Source organism: Somniosus microcephalus, chromosome 17 (genome assembly GCF_052327205.1).
Source record: "Somniosus microcephalus isolate GS21.2 chromosome 17, FLI_Smic_1.0, whole genome shotgun sequence".
Taxonomy (NCBI): domain Eukaryota; kingdom Metazoa; phylum Chordata; class Chondrichthyes; order Squaliformes; family Somniosidae; genus Somniosus; species Somniosus microcephalus.
In genome coordinates, this window is record NC_141003.1 from 40212376 (window position 1) to 40233302 (window position 20927).

Consider the following 20927-nt stretch of genomic DNA (forward strand, 5'->3'; position numbering starts at 1 on the left):
GTGGAAGCGGAGACACTCAATGTTTTCAAGGGGGGAGACTGGATAGGCACTTAAGGAAAATAAACTTACAGGGCTACGGGGATAGAGCGGGGGAATGGGATTGACTGGATTGCTCTACAGAGAGCCAGCACGGACTCAATGGGCCGAATTGACCTTCTTCTGTGCCGTTATGACTCTATGACATATAAAAGATATAAAGGGACAGTGCAAATTCCCCTCCAGACGAAACCTGTAATATCAGGTGTTTACAATAAGGAAGGAGTAGCTCAATTCAATCACGAACATGACAACAGTGTGCGCTCCATAGAAGATAACATGGACAGTGTCTTCTTTCCCATTTAAGATACTAATCATATGCATCTGAGCTAGGAAACTTCAGTATTGCCCAAGTATGCATCTGCAACCTGAATGAAAGCATGCACTTGATTCACTAATTTAAAATATATTTATCACAAGAGCACCCTGTAATGTTAAATCTGACATTTTGCAATACTTTTCCATTTCTGTAAAGAAAAACAGGACTGAATAGCTGAAATGCTATCTGCAGGAGTTTTGTTAAACAGCCCATTAGACAGAATACCAAATGCTCTCCCTGCTATTGTATTAAGAATGTACATGCTTACTGGAGGAGAGGTGTTCAGATCTTAAGTATAATTTAGCAACGAGTGTCATTTTTACTCTGTTAACTAATGCATTTGTAAACCGATCATGAAGCTCTTCACCTTAAATTAGCAGCTCTTACATGTTCAGTACAATGAAATGTTAGAAGGTAGGCAGAGGTTAGAGAAATGCCTGACCTACTGCTGACAAATTGCATTTTACCCAATATTTATTTTTTTTTGAGGGAGAGGAACAACATCTATAAATATGTAATATGACCTACAATGTCATCCCAAATATACTATAACTATTCATATAAATTACTGCACATAGATTTCAACCAGAGCATCTTCCAGATATCAGTTTTGCATAAATAAACTTAATATGATTTGAAAATAATTTATTTTAGATATTCATTATTGTGTGTACATATCTAGTGTACACACATATCTATATTATATAATGTGCTGATTACTTAATTGTACAGATTATGAATTCCTTATGTAATTCCATCACAAACAAACCTCTGCTTTAAATCCAAGATGTCCTCTTAAATTTAGCAACTTTACATCAAGTGATCTCGAACCAAGTATTAAGTATTATTGATCATCTCACTCCAATTTAAAATCTACAAATAAACAATCGCTTGAATTCAATTGTAGCAAACAGAACTCCACAGCAGAAACACTCCCAAACTTTGAGTGATTTTGAACCAACAAAGTTGATAAAATTGCATGTGTACGGCCAAACAGGAAATGGAGGAAAGATTTTTGTACAGTCATGCTTCATGGGAGTTAGTATAAAACAGTAGAACTTAATGTTCTTGTTTACATTTTCAGGATTGATCAAAATCATCATCTACAAAGAATGTGTCTCTATCCTATTTTACAAGTCACCATGCAGACAGAAATCAATTTGACAGTTCGAGATGAGATAGATAATATCAACGGCAATGCATATTGGACTCTTCCCTACCCAGCAAGTTTTCAGGCATCCCTTACTGGATTTTTGGTTCTAGAAATTTTGTTAGGACTCAGCAGCAACTTGACAGTATTGGCACTTTACTGTATGAAGTCAAACCTGATTAATTCAGTCAGTAATATTATCACTATGAACTTGCACATACTGGATGTCGTTATATGCGTTGGATGCATTCCCCTTACAATAATTGTCACTCTTGTTTCGCTAGAGAGCAAAACAGCTTTGATTTGCAATTTTCATGAAGCCTGTATTTCTTTTGCTAGTGTAGCAACTGCAGTAAATGTTCTTGCAATCACTCTGGATCGATATGACATTTCAGTTAAGCCAGCCAATCGGATTTTGACTATGGGAAGAGCAATAATGTTACTAACATCAGTGTGGATTGTGTCCTTTTCCTCATTTACAATTCCTTTCATTGAAGTCAGTTTTGTTAGTCTACAAGGCGATGAAAACACCTGGCAAAATAAGACACTCTTATGCTTTGGTGTAAATGAATACCACAATGAATTGGGAATATATTACCACCTTCTAATTCAGATTCCCATCTTTCTTTTCACTGCTATTGTAATGTTGATAACCTACAGCAAAATACTTCAAGCCTTGAACATCAGAATAGGCTCACGATTTTCAACTAGGCAGAAAAAAACAAAGGGAAAAAAGACCATACCACTAACCATACAACATGAAAATACTGATCAATCAGAAAGTAACAGAAGACACAATGTAATACTAGGAGTAAGAACTTCGGTCTCTGTAATAATTGCCCTAAGAAGAGCCATTAAGCGTCATCGTGAAAGGCGGGAACGACAAAAAAGGGTTTTTCGCATGTCCCTTTTAATTATTTCAACATTTCTCATTTGTTGGACACCTATATCAATTTTAAATATGATAATATTATATAAAGGTCTCAGTGATGTTTTGGTAAAATTAAGACTGTGCTTTCTAATCATGGCTTATGGAACAACTATATTCCATCCTTTACTATATGCATTTGCAAGGCAGAAATTCCAAAAGGTCCTCAAAAGTAAAATGAAAAAGAGAGTGGTCTCAATTGTTGAGGCTGATCCCAACCCTAACAATGCAGTAATCCACAACTCCTGGCTAGATCCCAAAAGATACAAAAAATAACTTTCAATAAAAATGAATTGAGGCAAAAATGGCTGCTTCAGAGATTGAAACCAGCTAATATGATCCAACAGCTCATCATTAGATACTGGGGAGAAAATAGGTTGCAGTTGTTGTAAAATCTGTAAATGAAATAAAAGGATAATATTACACTGATGTGTACAGACTACATTGATCCACTGATAAAGTACCAAGTCGATTTGAAAATCAAATGACTATCTTCCATAGATGCAATATGTCACCTAATTATAATAAATGTTATAGGTCACAACATTGTACAGTTTTACTATTTATTCCAGTTAACATAAAATGATTTTCCCTGTCTACCTAAAATAGCGTCACACCATTATAAATTAAACCATTTGGACTGTATTGTCTTTCATTGTGTACTGTTTTTGAAATCTTTCCTGAAAGTGCACTTGTGAATAATATAGAAGTATTGCAAGCACAATGGCTCAAAAGCAAGTGAAGACCAAAAATATTTTTTTTGGAAAGGAGCAACTTAAAAAGTAATGCCCTGACTGAGGCTCAACTTCATAGTATTATTTGCAATGATAAGAAGACGACATAATAAGACGTAGGAGCAGGAGTAGGTCATTTGGCCCCTCGAGCCTGCTCCGCCATTCAATAAGATCATGGCTGATCTAATCTTGGTCTCAACTGCACTTCCCTGCTCGCTCCCCATAACCCTCGACTCCCTTACCTTTCAAAAATCTGTCTATCTCCACCTTAAATGTATTCAATAACCCAGCCTCCACAGCTCTCTGGGGAAGAGAATTCTAAAGATTCACAACCCTCAGAGAAGAAATTTCTCATTTCCAATTTAAATGGGCGACCCCTTGTTCTGAAATTATGCGCCCTAGTTCTAGATTCCCCCACGAGGGGAAACATCCTCTCTGCATCTACCCGGTCAAGCCCCTTCAGAATCTTATACGTTTCAATAAGATCCCCTCTCATTCTTCTAAACTCCAGTGAGTATAGGCCCAGCCTGCTCAACCTTTCTTCATAAGACAACCCCTTCATCTCCGGAATCAACCTCGTGAACCTTCTCTGAACTGCCTCCAATGCAAGTATATCCTTCCTTAAGTAAGACCACCAAAACTGTACACAGTACTCCAGGTGTGGTCTCACCAACGCCCTGTACAGTTGTAACAGGACTTCCCTACTTTTATACTCCATTCCCTTTGTAATAAAGGCCAACACTCCATTTGCCTTCTTAATTACTTGCTGTACCTGCATGCTAACTTTTTGTGATTCATGTACAAGGACCCCCAGATCCCTCTGTACCTCAGCATTTTGTAATCTCTCCCCATTTAAATAATAATTTGCTTTTTTTATTTTTCCTACCAAAGTAGATAACCTCGCATTTTCCCACATTAAACTCCATCTGCCAAATTTTTACCCACTCACTTAGCCTATTTATATCCCTTTGGAGATTCTTTGCATCCTCCACACAATTTGCTTTCCCACCTATCTTTGTATCATCAGCAAATTTGGCTACATTACACTCAGTCCCTTCATCCAAGTCATTAATATAGATTGTAAATAGTTGAAGCCCCAGCACTGATCCCTGCGGCACCCCACTAGTTACAGTTTGCCAACCTGAAAATGACCCATTTATCTCGACACACTGTTTTCTGTTAGTTAGCTAATGGCTCAGTTAGTTAATCTTTCCCCTCAGTTAGAAGGTTATGGGCTCAAGTCCCATTCCAGTGCTGAGGGAGGTGCCATTAAACAAAGGTCCGATCTACCAGTTCTAGTAGTTCAGGTGAATGTTAAAGATCCCATCGTATTGTTCAAGCGCAAAAAGTTCTCCAGTATCCTGGCCTTCATTCCTTCCTCAACCAACACCACAAACACAGGTTAACTGGTCATTTCTCAGTGTTTGTGGGATATTGATGTGCGCAAAGTGACTGCCATGTTTCCCTACATAGTAGTCACTGCATTTCAAGAAACTCATTGTATATGAAGTGCTATGAGACATTTCTGAGATACGGCACAACTGAGATTAGTTCTGAAAACATGGATTGAATGATGAGAGAAGAAATTCAGGTTTCATTATCATTTAATTAAAAAAATGCCTTGCTGGGTACATCAAAGCTATTACTCTTTACTTTGAGATATATATATATTCTATCTAACAGATCTCCCTTAACTTGCTCATGGCAAGTCAGAAATATGCTGTTTTAGAAAGATAGACTTGTTTATGCCATGTAATGCACAATGTATTATCAGAGCCATAGATTAAAATTCTATGAATAAGTTAAATTCTGTTCTTAATACATGGTATTCTGGGATTTGTACTGATGCTTTGGGGATTGAATTCTATGACTTTGTCCATTTTTCTGTGCTTATGTAAGAGGCAGGAAAGATAAAATGTTGCAAATGGGAATGGCAAATTGTTCCAATGAAGCTCAACGTAAGCTCGAGGAACAGCACCTCATCTTTTGATTAGGCACTTTACAGCCTTCTGGACTCAACATTGAGTTCAACAATTTCAAACTATAACCCCTGCCCTGATTTTTCATGCTGTATGATTTTGCCATTCCCATTTGCAACATTTTATCTTTCCTGCCTCTTACATAAGCACAGTATGTTCCTTCAATCCCTTCCTCCCCTCCCAACACCCCCCCCCCCCCGCCACCCCCCACCCCTGCACCTGCTTAATATGTTACATCTCCAGCTTTTTCCAGTTCTGATGAAGGGTCCCAGACCTGAAACGTTAACTCTGTTTCTCTCTCCACGGATGCTGCCTGGCCTGCTGAGTATTTCCAGCATTTTCTGTTATTTCAGATTTCCAGCATCTGCAGTATTTTGCTATTCTAATACAGTATTTGCCTTCTTTCAAACTCATTTAGGACATCACAATTTTTTTTTTTTTTTAAATCACCGCCTAATCAGACACAACATATAAACTTTGGGAGCCAAAGACTTCAAGATTAATTCTACAGTTGTTCCTTTTACAAGCCATATTTGGGGAACAACTGCAGAACTCAGCCAAGACCAAGACATATACCAAGCTTTGGGTCTGAGTCCAACAGAAGGAGTTAACTGCATAATCTAGGTTGAAGGAAATCTATAGTGTGGGAGAATCCATCCTTCAAATGAGACATTAAAAGCAAGATCATATCTGGCTGTTCAGGTAAAGATCCTATGGTTCAAAGAAGAGCTGGTAGCTCTCCCAATATTTTGGCCAACATTCCTTTCTCAATCAACGCCATAAAAAACAAGGCTGACTCGTAACACATCTGATTTCTGTTGGTGGGGATACGATGACTGCCACATTTGCTTTCTTAAAAACATTCAATGCAGTGCACTGCGATAAGCTTCAAGATATTTTGATAATGAGAAAAGGCTACATAAATGCTAGTTTACAAGTATTGTTATTATATTAAAACTACCCACAGCGTTATTTGCACCGAAATTCTAACCTAGATTTCACCCGAGATTATTTTGATGTAGGGAGTGCAAATGGAAAAAATATATATGTGTTAGATACAGCCATTATGTAGTTCAACCAGATTTCAGATACTTATCAACTAAATAAAGTGTACATTTTAAGCTGGAAACCATCAGCAAGTATGTTAACCTGTTGATTCACTGTCTGATCAGTAGAACTGATCAGCTTTTTTAGAGTCAAAATATGCAATTGTATCTAGTTACTGGTGTATAGTTGATATTTATTTACTTCAAAAGGCATCAGAAGGAGACACTGGAGAGCCAATACAATAATCAGATTGGGACGAAGAGTAAGTTAAAGCAACAATATGTAGATAAAGTTGAAGTGAACAACCTATTTAGTCCAAAAGCAAAATACTGCAGATGCTTGAAATAAAAACAGTAAATGCTGGAAATACTCAGCAAGGCAGGCAGCATATGTGGACAGAGAAACAGTTAATGTTTCAGGTCCATGACCTTTTGTCAGAACTGGAAAAGGTTAGAGATGTACAGTAACAGGTTTTAAACAAGTATAGAGGCAGCAAAAGGGGGAGGGGAGGAAAGAACAAAAAGGGAAAGTCTGTGAGAAGGTGGAAGGCGGGAGAGATGAAATGACAAAAGGGATGATGGTGCAAAGCGAAAGGAGATGGTAATGGCACAAGTAAAGTAACAAAAGATAGGTTTAAAGGAGGTGTAAATAGGAATATCAGAATCATCAGCAACAGCTGCCGTCCAAAAAAATGGGGGCAGAGGTTATGAACTGAAATTGTTGAACTCAATGTTGAGTCCGGAAGGCTGTAAAGTGCCGAATAGAAAGATGAGGTGCTGTTCCTCGAGCTTCATTGGAACAGTGCAGGAGGCCAAGGACAGAAAGGTCAGAGTTGTAGTGGTCCAGAGAATTAAAATGACAGGCGACCTGAAGCTCAGGGTCATGCTTGCAGACTGAACAAAGCAAAATCACCCAATCTGCATTTGATCTCCCTAATGTAGAGACCACCACATTGTGAGCAGCGAATACAATATACTAAATTGAAAGAAGTACAAGTGAATCACTGTTTCACCTGGAAGGAGTATTTGGGGCCCTGGACAGGGGAAAAGGAGGAGGTAAAGGGCAGGTGCTGCATCTCCTGCGCTTGCACGGGAAGGTGCCGTGGGAAGGGGCCGTGGGAAGGGGAGTGGGTGTTGAGGGTGCTGGAGGAGTGGACCAGGAGGTCACGGAGGGAACCATCTCTTTGAAATGCTGAAAGGGATGGAGAAGATGTGTTGGGTGCGGAGGCTGGTGGGGTGGAACGTGAGGACAAGGGGAACCCTATCGTGGTTCTGGGAGGAAGGGGAAGGGATGAGAGCAGAAGTGCAAGAAATGGAACGGACACAGTCGAGGGTCTTGTTAACGTCGGTAGAGGGGACTCCTCAGTTGAGGAAAAAGGAAGACATATCAGAAGGTGGCATCGTCGGAACAGGTGCGACAGAGACGAAGAAACTGGGAGAATGGAATAGAGTCTTTACTGGAAGTGGGTGGGAGGAAGTGTAGTCAAGGTAGCTGTAGGAGTCAGTGGGCTTATAGCTCCAGTCCAATGCGTTTTTTCAAATTGGAGGATAAGGGTACAAAATTTACAAGTCTTAGGCAAGGTTAGATTGGAAAAAAACTTTTTTTTACCCCCTACACGATAGTAGACATGTGGAGCAGATACCCAAAGGTATTCGATTCAGGTTCAAGTGACACTTTTAAAAGAGAGTTCGATCAATATCGGTTAAGAAGGACAATTAAAGATTACAGAGATATCAATAGCAATGCTTAGTTTTTTTTTCCACCCCCAAGGAAAACAGGAGATAAACATGGAGAGGAAAAAGGGCACAGTACATGATAGAATAATGATACAAAAGCAAAATACTGCAGATGCTGGAAATCTGAAATAAAAACAGAAAATGCTGGAAATACTCAGCAGGTTAGGCAGCATCTGTGGAGAGAGAGAAAAACTGAGTTAACGCTTCAGGTCATCAGAACTGGAAAAAGTTAGCTATATGGAATCAGAGAATGGTTACAGCACAGAAGGAGGCCATTCAGCCAATCGAGCCCATGCCAGCTCTCTGCACTTCAGCTTGTCCCACTCAACCGCCCTTTCCCCGTAGCCTTGCAAAATTTCTTCCTTCAGGTACTTATCCAATTGCCTTTTGAAAGACATGATTGAATCTGCCTCCACCACCCTTTCAGACAGTGCATTCCAGATTCTAACCACTCGCTGCTTAAAAAAGTTTTCCCTCATGTCGCCTTTGATTCTTCTGTCAATCATCTTAAATCTGTGTCCTCTGGTTCTAGACCCTTCTGCCAATTGGAACAGTTTCTCTCTATCTACTCTGTCTAGATTCCTCATGATTTTTAACGCCTCTATCAAATCTCCTCTGCTCTAAGGAGAACAACCCTAGCTTCTCCAGTCTATCCACGTAACTGAAGTCCCTCATCCCTGGAACCAGTCTTCTAAATCTTTTCTGCACCCTCGCCAAGGCCATCACATCCTTCCTAAAGTGCGGTGCTCAGAATTGGACACAATACTCCTGTTGAGGTCAAACCAGTGTTTTATAAAGGTTCATCATAACTTCCTTGCTTTTGTACTCTGTGCCTCTATTTATAAAGCCCAGGATCCCATAAGTTTTTTAACCACTTTCTCAACCTGCCTTCAACGATTTGTGCACATATACCCCAGGTCTCTCTGTTCAAGTACCGCCTTTAGAATTGTATCCTTTAGTATATATTGCCTCTCTTCATTCTTCCAACCAAAACTTAAAACAGGTTTTAAGAAAATGCAGAGGCCGGGAAAGGGGGGGGGGGGGGGGGGGGGAGGGGAGGAAAGAACAAAAGGGAGTCTGTGATAGGGTGGCGAGATTAAATGACAAAAAGTACAATTGTACAGAGCAAAAGTAGATGGCAATGGGACAAGTAAAGAAACAAATGATAGGTCCAGAAGATGTGTAAGTGAGAATAGCGGAATCATCAACAGCTGCCGTGTGGAAAAAATGGGGGCAGAGGTTATGGTCTGAAACTGTTGAACTCTCTGTCAAGTCCAGAGGCTGCAAAGTGCCTAATTGAAAGATGATGTACTGTTCCTCGAGCTTACGTTAAGCTTCAATCGAACAGTGCAAGAGGCCGAGGACAGAGAGGTCAGTGTGGGAGAAGAGCGGAGAATTAAAGTGACAAGCGACCAGAAGCTCAGGGTCACGCTTGCAGACTGAACGGAGGTGTTCCGCAAAGCAGTCACCCAATCTGCATTTGGTCTCCCCAATGTAGCGGAGGCCGTAACGTGAGCAGCAAATACAATATACTAAATTGCAACAAGTACAAGTAAATCACTGTTTCACCTAGAATAATGACACGTGGATTCTGGAAGGAGTGAGTTTGATTTGCTGAAAGGTCTTTTCTTGCTGCAAACTTTATGCTCATTGTACACTTAAATTAAAACTGAGATGAATAATTATTGCCTCGTTTGCCTTGTTATTTTCGAACAATTTTTATGATTTCACTACTCTCTCTTCCATACAATTTTTTTTGTAATTTTATTAAGTCCAAGGTGATCTTCTTTACATCTTACAAAATACAACATCTTTACTAATTTAGAAAACCTTGAAACCAACTGGAGAACAAGGTTGGTGGAAGGATTTCAGCTCAGCATGGGGAGGGGGCTGTAGCCGTGTCCAAAATGCTGGGAATGAAATCAAATCAAATCAACTTTTATTGTCATTGTTAGTGCACAAGTGCAGTACAACGAAATGTAGGCTTGCGGCTCCCGAGAGTGTACATTTAGATTAAGACATTTAAACATTCAACATACATTTGGCTTGTAATACTTTAACATAAACATAACCATAATAAAGTGCATTGGCAGATGTGCAGGCTTTAGAGTTTATTTGTGGAGTTCAGTAGGATGACAGCCCTGGGAAAGAAGCTGTTCCTAAATCTGGTCGTACGGGTGCGAATGCATCTGTAGCGTCTCCCAGATGGCAGGAGGGCGAACAGACTGTGGCTGGGGTGGTGGTGATGTGTTTTTTCTGCTTGGTGAGTGGAAGGTGTGTCATGCTTTCTTATCGTTGGAGTAAGAGGTCCATTATCTCTGTTCAGTGGGGGTCGGTTCTGCGGTCTCTGCTAAGTGGTGGTTGGACAGTATGGGAGGGGGCATGATCTAATATCGGGAGGTGAAAAGGGTTGGTTCAACTTAAGCGCCGGGGGTGGGGTTGAGCAAATAATTATTATATGATGTATTGACCACCCTCTCTTTCAATTCCTTACCTTGTTTTTCTGAAACATTGTCCTGAATCAATATTCTATCTGAGGCAAGTTGTTCTTTGTTGCTCAGTGTTGGTAATGGGGGTCACTATATTTGTTCAGTGGGCAGGAGGGCAGGTTGTGGGGGGGGGGGGGGGGGGGGGAGGTGGTTTGGTCACAATATTTTCTCATTAGGTGGGGGACTGAAATTGTTGAATAGAGGTGAGATATTGGTGGTCTAATTTCACAATTCCCCCACTTCCATTTTAACTTCATCCACTGATGGGATTCGAATAATTCGGATAAAATCTGGCCAACTTCATTCTGTTGCTATGAAACGTCTCATTAATTGTCATCACTGTTTGTTTTGTACTTTGCTCTGTTCTTATGCCCAGTTTCTGGAAGTATGCAACAAGGATTTTTAAATTAAATGACTGAGGGTTACTGAGGGTATATTTTGGGGCTGTCATTAGTGTTGCCCCAGTATAATCAATTAGTCATGTAATATTTGCCCAAAAATTGCAGTAGCTCTGAAAAGAATATGAACTTACCATGAGCGAGTCCCAGAACGGAAACTTGCTCTTCAGCACTGCAGAGTTCTGCGCAGCGTATTACAACACAAAGACCAGAAGCGCAGCGTACAGCCTATGCACAAGGGACGACATGCCCACAAACTTTGTCAAAACTAAGCCACGCCCACAGAAACTTCTTTCACTCTCTTCCATTGAAATTCTAATTAAATTGGTACTTGGACTTATTTCATATCAGCATTTTGTTAAAATTAACAAAAATACCAATAATAATTTGGCATCTGTTTACCACTTGAAGGTTAAAAGAGATAATTTGAGGTCAATGGAAAGATTCTCGTCTTTTGACCATTTACTAAAGTGAAATAAATCGTTTAGCTGTTCAGCCTTCCATTAGCTGGTTTGTGCTGTCAATTCCACTGGCTTTTAGTTTGTACTCATGGTCCTGCCAGGCAGGCTCCATTCGATCATAAGCCTTCCTTTGCAAGAGATTTAAACCAGACCAGATTTTCCAGGAATTACGGTGCTGGGTAGTAACTATGGACTGATAAATCTATCTGTATAAACAAATACCTGGTTAAGGTTCAGACACAATGGACCACACAAATCATCACTTAACAGACACACTGCATATTGAAGATCGGGGTTAGGTGCACCGATGTGTGCGTGAAAACTTAGTTCACGGTTCTTTTCTTTTCCCTTGGATCATCACGTAACCTGGATTGATGCTCTTAATAGCAGGTTGCTGGAAACATATACACTGGTTAATCAACGTACTATTTAACCTGCCGTTAGGTCACCTCACTCACTCTTTCCTCGGTAAACACATACAAGCAGCACAGTTTATATCACTTGAGAAGTGTATTAAACGCTACGTTATTTATATTTCATACCAAGAATCATACAATTGGAGTGCAGTAGGCACTGATAATTTTAAATATTTTATACATTTTTTTTTAATGTTACCACTAGGTACATGTATTTTATTGTGAAGTGATACCAGAAAAGTTAACAATCCTTTCAGACGCACTCAAATGGGTTCCTTTTACAGTGAAACAGGCTCCTGCGCCGGCTTTCACAAACCATATAATTTTCAGACGTAATTGCTGGGCACTTGGTGGGCAATTAGCCTAACTCTGCACCAGCAATTAGTATTTCCCTGCCGGTGCGGATCATCTGTCAAGGCGTACCTTGACAGATCGCAAGTTCGGGATTTAGCACATGTGGCAATCCCAAACTTGCAGTATATTTCAAAGGCGGTATGATGGCATACTCTCCGAATAAGAGTCATACCCACCGCAAAATCTGCCCCGTTATGTTCACAGCACCACCTATAGATGCAGTACCTCGAGAAACCTGTAGCCACTCACCAATTTTAATAAATAAAATATACTTCATTCATTACAACAGAAGTTTACAAAAAATTATATAGCATATCAGCTTAGAAGTTTCATACAGTTAAGTAGAATAGCGAGAATGCACAATTCACAGCATTATTTTAATCCATGTCATAAATGCTTCTTCAGAAGTAAAAACACTCCAATAGAAAGTTAAAACTACCTATGGCAAGTGGCTTCACTCTGACCTCAGCTAGACCAATAGTTGTTGAGAAAGAGGATCTCTTTGGCCAGTGTAGGTAAGCTACAAACCATATCTGAATCTGGAAAGGAGCAGATATTGTTGACAGTTTAAGGGGCAAAAAGATAGGGAGCACCAATATGTAATGCATGATCAAAAATCTCTCAAAACAAAACTGCTCTTACAGCTCAACTTGCAGTAGTATTTGAAGGATGGAGAAGAAATTAAAAAAGGAAGAAATTACTTGGTTTATTAATATTTCACTCAATTAACTACTATTCTGAAAAGCTTATATTTCACTCAACAGAATACACATACAGATAGACGTGTCTAATGAAACGGAGTTATGATATTGCTGCAATTACAGCAGCAGAGTCTTCATCTGGAAATAGATCGTACTGCAATGCTAAAAACACTCGTTGGTATAAGCAAAGACCAACTTTTTAAGTATCTACCATAAGGTTTATTTACTTACCCAATTCATTGAGACTCTGAGCAGCTTTAGTGATCTCCCTGCTTCCTCCCTGTAGCTGGCCTTGCAGCCGTTTACTTAGGTACAAGATACGGATAATTCTTCGAAGCAAATCACAGGCTGCCTGAATGAAATTCAAGAATATTGGTTTACTGAAAGTCTTTGATAAACTGACCTTATAAATTCCATTTTTACTGACCTTATAAATTCAATTTTTACTAAGTAAAGTGTCCCTAACTAAGTTCATACTGCATATTTTAATCTTAAAAGTATCATAAATGTAGGGGATTTTTTAAATTTAAAAAAAAAATCAGAGTTTTAAACCTGGCTGTCATTCTGGATTGCAATAATCAACTTCCAAAATTGAACACAAGAAAATTTAAATGAAAAAACCTTAGAATGAGAAAACCCATTTGACTCATCATGCCAGTTTCTTTTCCAATTCATGCATGAATACCTCAATCATAGACCCCGCCCACACCCCCATCCAGGGCCCCTATGCTCTTTTCCTAACCATCATGTAACTGAAAAAGATCTTTTAATATATCCAAAACCCTCAATTCTCTTTCTCAACAGGTCAGAGTGAGGCCATTTGACCACAGGTGGTTTTAATCCTTCCCAGAGTAAGGAAATACTGCATAAGTCTTCTCATGAACTTTGTCTCCATCTCAGTCCCACTGAGTTGGGTTGCTTTTCCCTTTGCATTTACCAACCATTGGTCTGATTATCATTAGCCCCTGTAGCTGTATATAATAAAGTATAAGTAGGCATCCTTGAATGTCTTGGTACATTACTTTTCACTGAAGTTGGAACTGCAACGGTCTGCCTTTGACTGAAACAATGATGTTATTTGCAATATTACACTTGCTTGAATGCGCAAAAGTACAAGACAAATAATACATGCAGGCTTCCAATTTTCCAAACATTGAAGTAATAGGCTGTTAAAATTGTAAAGGTTACTCAGACACCCCACCCCATTAAAATTAAATATTCAAGTCATATTCCCAGTTCAATCAGACACACAACCAAACTGGAAAACTAAAGCTTGATCTTCTAATTAGGATTTTTAGCAGTTTGAGTCTTGAATCACAGAAACAGAATCACAGAAACCCCACAGTGCAGATAGAGGCCATTTCGGCCCATCGAGCCTGCACCGACACATATCCCACCCGATCCCCGTAACCCCTACACCAACACATATCCCACCCTATCCCCGTAACCCCACGTATTTAATCCCCCTAACACTAAGGGTCAATTTATCATAGCCAATCAACCTAACCCGCACATCTTTGGACTGTGGGAGGAAACCAGAGCACCCGGAGAAAACCCACGCAAACACGGGGAGAATGTCTGTGTGGAGTTTGCACAGTCACCCGAGGCCGGATTCGAACCCGGGTCCCTGGCGCTGTGAGGCAACAGTGCTAACCACTATGCCACCGTGCTCCCTTTGACTAAAAAATATTGAAGGTTGAAACCTTTGAATTTAACAATATTAGAATCTCAACAAAAAACCCCCTAAAAGGTCACTCCCACAATCTTCAAAGGAATCACAAGGTGCTATGGCTTTCTGGTCAAAGTATTTTGCTCTTATGGAACATTGGCATCTATAAACAAATAAAATGCCCTCCAACAAAAATCTTTTCAAATATTTCATATTCATCATACTGGATAAAAATGTCTCTTTAGGTAATTAATGGCCATTAAAATATTAATCTTATTTAGTATGGTTCCTTTTATTTCTTTTACCGTCTGGAACATTGCTGGTTGATAATTTTCCTATCCTCGACAATCTGCAAATCTAAATACTGCATTTGGTATTAGCTCGAGTCCCTCGTTCTTACTTTAGAAACTGAAGGTATGTTGGTTTGTACTGAACAATTTAAAATTATGCAAAGAAAAGAGGTTACAATATTAGAGGATTACTTCAGATCTCGTTTTCAACACAGCAATTAAACTGTGTGTTTCAGAGTTGATCATTTTTCCCTCCAGACTCTGCAAAAACTTACATTAATCTAATGCTTTTAACATAGAATAACAACCCAAGGTAATTCATAAAGGCATAATCAAAAAATGGAGACCAAGCCATAAAAAGAGCTATTAGGAGGGCTGACCAGAAGTTTGGTCAGAGGTGGGTTTTCAGGAAGATCTTAAAAAAAAAAAAGAGGGAAGTGGATATGCAGAGGGGGAATTTCAGAGTGTGATCCCAAGGCAGCTGAAGACATGGCTGCCAATGGTGTGATAAAGAGGAGGGATGCACAAGGCCAGAGGCAGAGGAACAGAGAATATTGGGGTGGGGGAATTTTTGGGCTGGAGGAGATTATGGAGATAGGGTGGGCATTAGGGGAGTGGAAACCAATGTAGATAGTGCAGACAGGGGTGATTGGTATGGGATAGGATACGGGCAGCAGACTGTTAAAAGAAAGACTTACATTTCTGAAGTGCTTTTGAAGTGGATTCGCTGTTGTAATGTGGGAAACGCAAGCCAATTTGCGCACAGCAAGGTCCCAGAAACAGCAATGTTTTTATTATGTTGGTTGAGGGATAAATATTGGCCAGGACACCAGGGAGAATTCCCCTTCTCTTCGAAATAGTGCCATGGGATCTTTTACGTCCACCTGACAGAGTAGATGGGGCCTCAGTTTAATGTCTCATCCGAAAGACAGCACACTCCGACAGTGCAGCACTCTCTCAGCACTGGTACTGGAGTGTCAGCCTAGCTTTACGTGCTCAAGTCCCTGGAGTGGGACTTGAACTCTCAACCTTCTGACTCAGAGGCAAGTGTGCTACCCACTGAGCCACAGCTGACGGCTGTTGAATGAGTTTAAGTTTATGGAGGTTGGAATGACTGGAAGCTGGCCAGGACAGCATTGCAATAGTTAAGTATGGATGAGGGTTTCAGCAGAAGATGGGCGGAGATAGGGGTGGAGGTGGACATAGGCAGTCAGGGGATAAGGGACTAAAAGCTCAGCTCAGGATCGAATAGCATATCGAGGTTACAAACAGTCTAGTTCAACACATACAATTGACTGGGGAGGGAGGTATGGTGCTTGCTGCGGAGGCTGAAGATGATGGTTTTGGTCTCCCCAATACTGAGCTGGAGGAAATTAGGGCCCAGACAAGAGTAGATATTGGACAAACAGTCCAACAGCAGAAGCAGTGGAGGAGTTGTGAGAAGTGGTGGAGATGAAGACCCATCAGCAAACAAGTGGAAGCTGACCTGACTGTAAGAAATGGCAGACTGGAAGAAATAATAGTCTGTTACAGGTTCCCTAGCTCAGCAGTTTGCCTAGGTTGCTGACAGAAGGATTCCAGTCATATCAGAAAGAGAGTTGGACAGAGAGCTGAATTACGAGGTCAGAACACAAAAACAGGGCTTCGAGTGGGCATAGCTAGGCCTGATAAGGGATGCAGCAAGGAGCTGTAGGATAAACAAGCTGTCTATGAGAGGGCAACAAGACCTTTAGAACAGAGATAAGCAGGAAAGTGACCTCATGAGGCATGGGGGGCTGTCAGAGGTGCCCTCTCCCTTGTAATTGGACAATGGGATGGGTAAAAATGATTGACACCAGGTATCCACCAGCCCAGTGAAATAAGGTATTAAAACAGGCGACCAAGAGAGAAAAACAGGCAGTTAGGGGCGAAGGCTTCTCCGAGGTGGATGCATGCTGGCTACGGCCTAACACTTTGGTCAAGTTTAGCCCGAGGTGGATCGATGTTGGTCAACGGCCTAACACCTCCAACAGCTCGAGGGACGACCCAACGGAAGTGACCGCTGCCGCAGACTGCAGGAATCTACCCAATCCGGGACCACCGTACTGCCTCACCGTGTATCCATCCGGTTGTTTTGTTCCGTTCCAGGACCATAGATCGCTCTCATCTGTCACGGGTTGTATGTCTACTGTATCTATTTCAATCGCATGTAGTATCTGATTGTGCTTAAACTGTAGTTCTAATAAAACTCTTATAACTCTTAAGAAGTAGCTGTTAGATTTAAAGATGGGATTTTAATTCTTAGAACAGAGACTGACAACAAACTGAAATGCAGCCAGGAACGGATAGCAGGAACGTCAGCAAGGTCAAATGACGAGCACAAAGAGACAAATGGCCGAGGCCAGGGCATGAAAGTGATAAGGGAGTGGTAAAATGCAAAACACCACAGAATGGTGGAATGATAATTAGACAATATGGAGCCAAAAAAGTCATAAAATGTCCTTAAAGAAACATAACAAGACATTCCTCAGAAATATAAGAGGAAGGCCTTGTCAGCCATGATTGACACCAGGTATCCACCAGCCCTCCGAAATAACGTATAAAAATAAGGGACCGAAAAAGAAATGGTCAGACAGCTAGGGGCGAAGGCTTTCTCAAGGTGGAAATCAATGCTGGCTTATGCCTAACACCTCCAATAGCTCAAGGGACAAACTAACAGAAGTGACTGCTGCTACCAGATGTAGCGATCCGTTGACCAGAGACCTCCATGCTGTCTCATCGGGCATCTAACCATCTATCTGTCCGTCCGGTCGTGGCATTCCACTTCGGGGGTCGTAGATTGCTCTCTACTGTCACGGGTTGTATGTCTATTATACTTATCTTAACCACATGTAATATCTGATTATGTTTTAAACTGTAGCTCTTTAATAAAAAGCCTTACAACTCCCAAGACCCTTTGGGTAATCTGTGCGTGACCTGTGATCCAAATTCTTACACTACGAATAATACAACATGTAGATAAGGAAGAGGAGCGGGCCAAGAACCATCTTGCAGGGCTACAGGGATAGAGCAGGGGAATGAGAATGACTGGATTGCTCTACAGAGCCGGCACAGACTCGATGGCCAAATGGCCTCCTTCTGTGCCGTTATGACTCTATGAATGGCTCCTTGGAGAGCTTGAAGGTAACAGTGTGGTGGCAAGAAGAAAAGCCATTGCTGAAGATACTCTGGCTATGATTGGACAAGTAAAAGTGGAACCATTCAAAATCAGTCCCACCAAGCTGGGCAATGGAAGAGGAGCTGCAGAAAGGTCAAGAAGGACGAGGAACAATAATGCACCATGATCAAAGTCACACAGAATGTAATTTGTGACTTTGCTTAGGACTGTTCGGTGCTGTAAGAGGGGTGGGAATGTGATTGGAGGGAGTTACAGGAGAGATGGGTATGGAAAATGGGAGCCATACCAAGAAGCATGACCTGGATGGGAGACAGTGAAAGCTTTTCTGGAAAGAACATCAAAGGTGGAGGAAAGGGAGTTGTTGAGCAATGCTAGCTGCAGAGGTATCATGGTACATGGAGAGGTAAAGGTTAGGTAGTTCGGAGTTTGAAGCTGCAGTTGTAACTGAAATGAGGGATAGTTGACGCAGAAGGAAGGTGGTTGGGAGTGGGTAGTGAGGGATATATGAAAGTGGTCAGAGGTGGCCATGTCAGTGATCGAGATCTTGGGAGTAGAGAGGACAAAGGAAATGGTGAGATCAAGAGGGTGGCCATGATAACGGCTAGGAATGCTTATATGCAGGGCGAGGTTTATGGAGGACAGAAAGGCAGTGAATTCAAAAAAAGAGGGCAAGCAGATTGGAAATGGAGATTGAAATCATAAGAGGTTTAGGAGTCACTCAGTGCAGAGTTTGCAGAATATCACAAAAAGAAACTCAGGGTGGCACTTGGGGGGCAGTAGACAACAAGGATTTTAAATGGGAGGCAAGAAGAGTGGAACAGGGTGAGGTGCTCAAAGGTGGAGAGGATGCCAGAGGAGTCGGGAGAGGAGACCAAGGTGTGACTTAGTGATATGGACCACACTGCCACCAGTGGTCTGAACGAGGAAGGTGGAAAGGCTTCAATAATGGGAAAAGTGTCGTCACCCATAAGCTAAGTTTCAGTCAAAGCCAGGATGTCAATGAAATCATTCACAATAAGGTCATGGATGGCAAGGATCATGTTCATAAGTTAATGGACATTCCAGAGAGAAATGTGGAGAGATTTTGGTGGTTGTTGATCAATCATGAATGGCTGGATAGGTTCTTTGGAGAATGCCACGAGAGGCAGAGGGGGTTACTGTGGGCTTATTCAAGGAGGATCCAAGCTTGGGACTCCTGTCCTTGCCTTCTTTCCCACTCAACCCAGTAATTGCAATAATGAATACATTAGTTCTAAAATTTGGGTTAAAAGTGCCTGTTAATATAGCTAAATTTACCTTAATGACAAAGTAGTTGCGCATGCGCAGTTCCAGTGGTTTTTTTGTTCATTCTCGCTGGACTTCCCACGGATTAAAGAGAAAGGTGAGGGGTGGAAATTTCAGGTATTGCGATGGCTGTAATGCGACTTGAAGGTGATATTAGGATGTTGTCAGCTTGCGAGAGTTTTACTGCATTCTCACGGAGTGTGTTTATCGCTACCAGGGCCTCTGTCTGTTGTGGTTTGAACACACGGCTGGTGAACAGAATGCAGGCGCAGGATGTCAGGATTTAATCAGCTGGGAAAAAGATCATTGAGAAAGAGAGTCGAGATAGTGGGGACAGATAGAGAGAGGAGCGCTAGACAAAGAGAATGGGGAGGAGGCAGAGGGAGGGGGGGGTCGAGGGGGAGGGAGGCCGAGAGGGAGGGGGGAGGAGGCCGAGAAGGGGGGGGGGGGGGAGGGAGGCCGAGGGAGGGGGGCTGAGAGGTGGGGGGGAGGGAGGCTGAGGGGGGGGGGGGGGAAAGAGGGAGGGAGGCCGAGTAGTGGGGGGGGGGGGGGGGGAGGCCGAGTGGGGGGAGGGAGGGAGGGAGGCCGAGGGGGGGGTGGGTAGGAGAGGGAGGCCGAGGGGGGGAGGGGGAGGAGAGGGAGGCCAAGGGGGGGGGGGGGGGGGGGGGGGGGGGGGAGAGGGAAGGGAGGCCGGCCGAAGGGGGGGGGCGAGGGGGCGGCCAAGAGAGAGGGGGGGGGGGGGGGGGGGGGAGGCCGAGGGGGGGAGGGAGGGAGGCTGAGGGGCCGGGGGGGGAGGCCGTGGGGGGGGGGGGGGGGGAGGGAGGCCGAGGGGGGAGTAGAGGGAGGCCGGGGGGGGGGGCGGTGAGGACGAGGGGGGAGGGGGAGGGAGAGAGGCCGAGGTGGGGGGGGGGGGTGGCGGGGAGGACGAGACAGGGGGGTCAGGGAGGCAGAGAGAGGGGGCAGGCAATTGAGTTCTGATGAAAGGTCTTCGACCTGAAACGTTAACTCTGTTTCTCTCTCCACAGATGCTGCCTGGCCTGCTGAGCTTTTCCAGCGTTTTCTGTTGCCACATAATGGGCTTGCCAGCAAAGTTGAAGTCAATGGAATAAAAGGGACAGTGGCCTCATGGATACGAAATTGGCTAAGTGACAGGAAAGAGAATAGTGGTGAATGGTTGTTTTTCAGATTGGAGGAAGGTGTTCCCCAGGGGTCAGTACTAGGACCACTGCTTTTCTTGATATATATTAATGACTTGGATGTGGGTGTATAGGGCACAATTTGCAAATTTGTAGAGGACACAAAACTTGGAAGTATAGTGAACAGTGAGGTGGATAGAGATAGACTTCAAGAGGACATAGACAGGCCTCCAGGTGGAATGGGCGGACACGTGGCAGATGAAATTTAATGCAGAAAAGTGCAAAGTGATACATTTTGGGAGAAAGAATAAGGGGAAATATAAATTAAAGGGTACAATCCTAAAGTGGGTGCATGAACAGAGAGACCCGGGGGTATGTGTGCACAAATCATTGAAGGTGGCAGGGCAGGTTGAGAAAGCAGTTAAAAAAGCTTACAGGATCCTGGGCTTCATGAATAGAGGTATAGAGTACAAAAACGTGGAAATTATGATGAACCTGTATAAAACACTGGTTCGGCCTCAACTGGAGTATTGTGTCTAATTCTGGGCACCGTACTTTCGGAAGGATGTGAAGGCCTTAGCGAGGGTGCAGAAAAGATTTACGAGAACGATTCCAGGGGTGAGAGACTTGTTACGTGGATAGA

At 42.4% G+C, this 20927-nt stretch overlaps 2 protein-coding genes across 3 annotated transcripts in view; one reads left to right on the plus strand and one right to left on the minus strand.

Moving 5' to 3' along the window:
• cog5 (component of oligomeric golgi complex 5) overlaps positions 1-20927 on the minus strand; it is a 168679-nt gene that overhangs the window by 132049 nt on the left and 15703 nt on the right. For both annotated transcript variants that reach the window (XM_086010231.1, XM_086010229.1), the window contains exon 6: positions 12980-13100. In XM_086010231.1, the coding sequence (XP_085866357.1) occupies positions 12980-13100 (121 nt within the window). The remainder of the gene's footprint in view (positions 1-12979; positions 13101-20927) is intronic.
• gpr22a (G protein-coupled receptor 22a) lies at positions 1426-2786 on the plus strand. Its single transcript, XM_086010228.1, has one exon. It carries the CDS (start codon positions 1468-1470, stop codon positions 2707-2709), a length of 1242 nt encoding a protein of 413 aa, XP_085866354.1. The 5' UTR covers positions 1426-1467; the 3' UTR covers positions 2710-2786.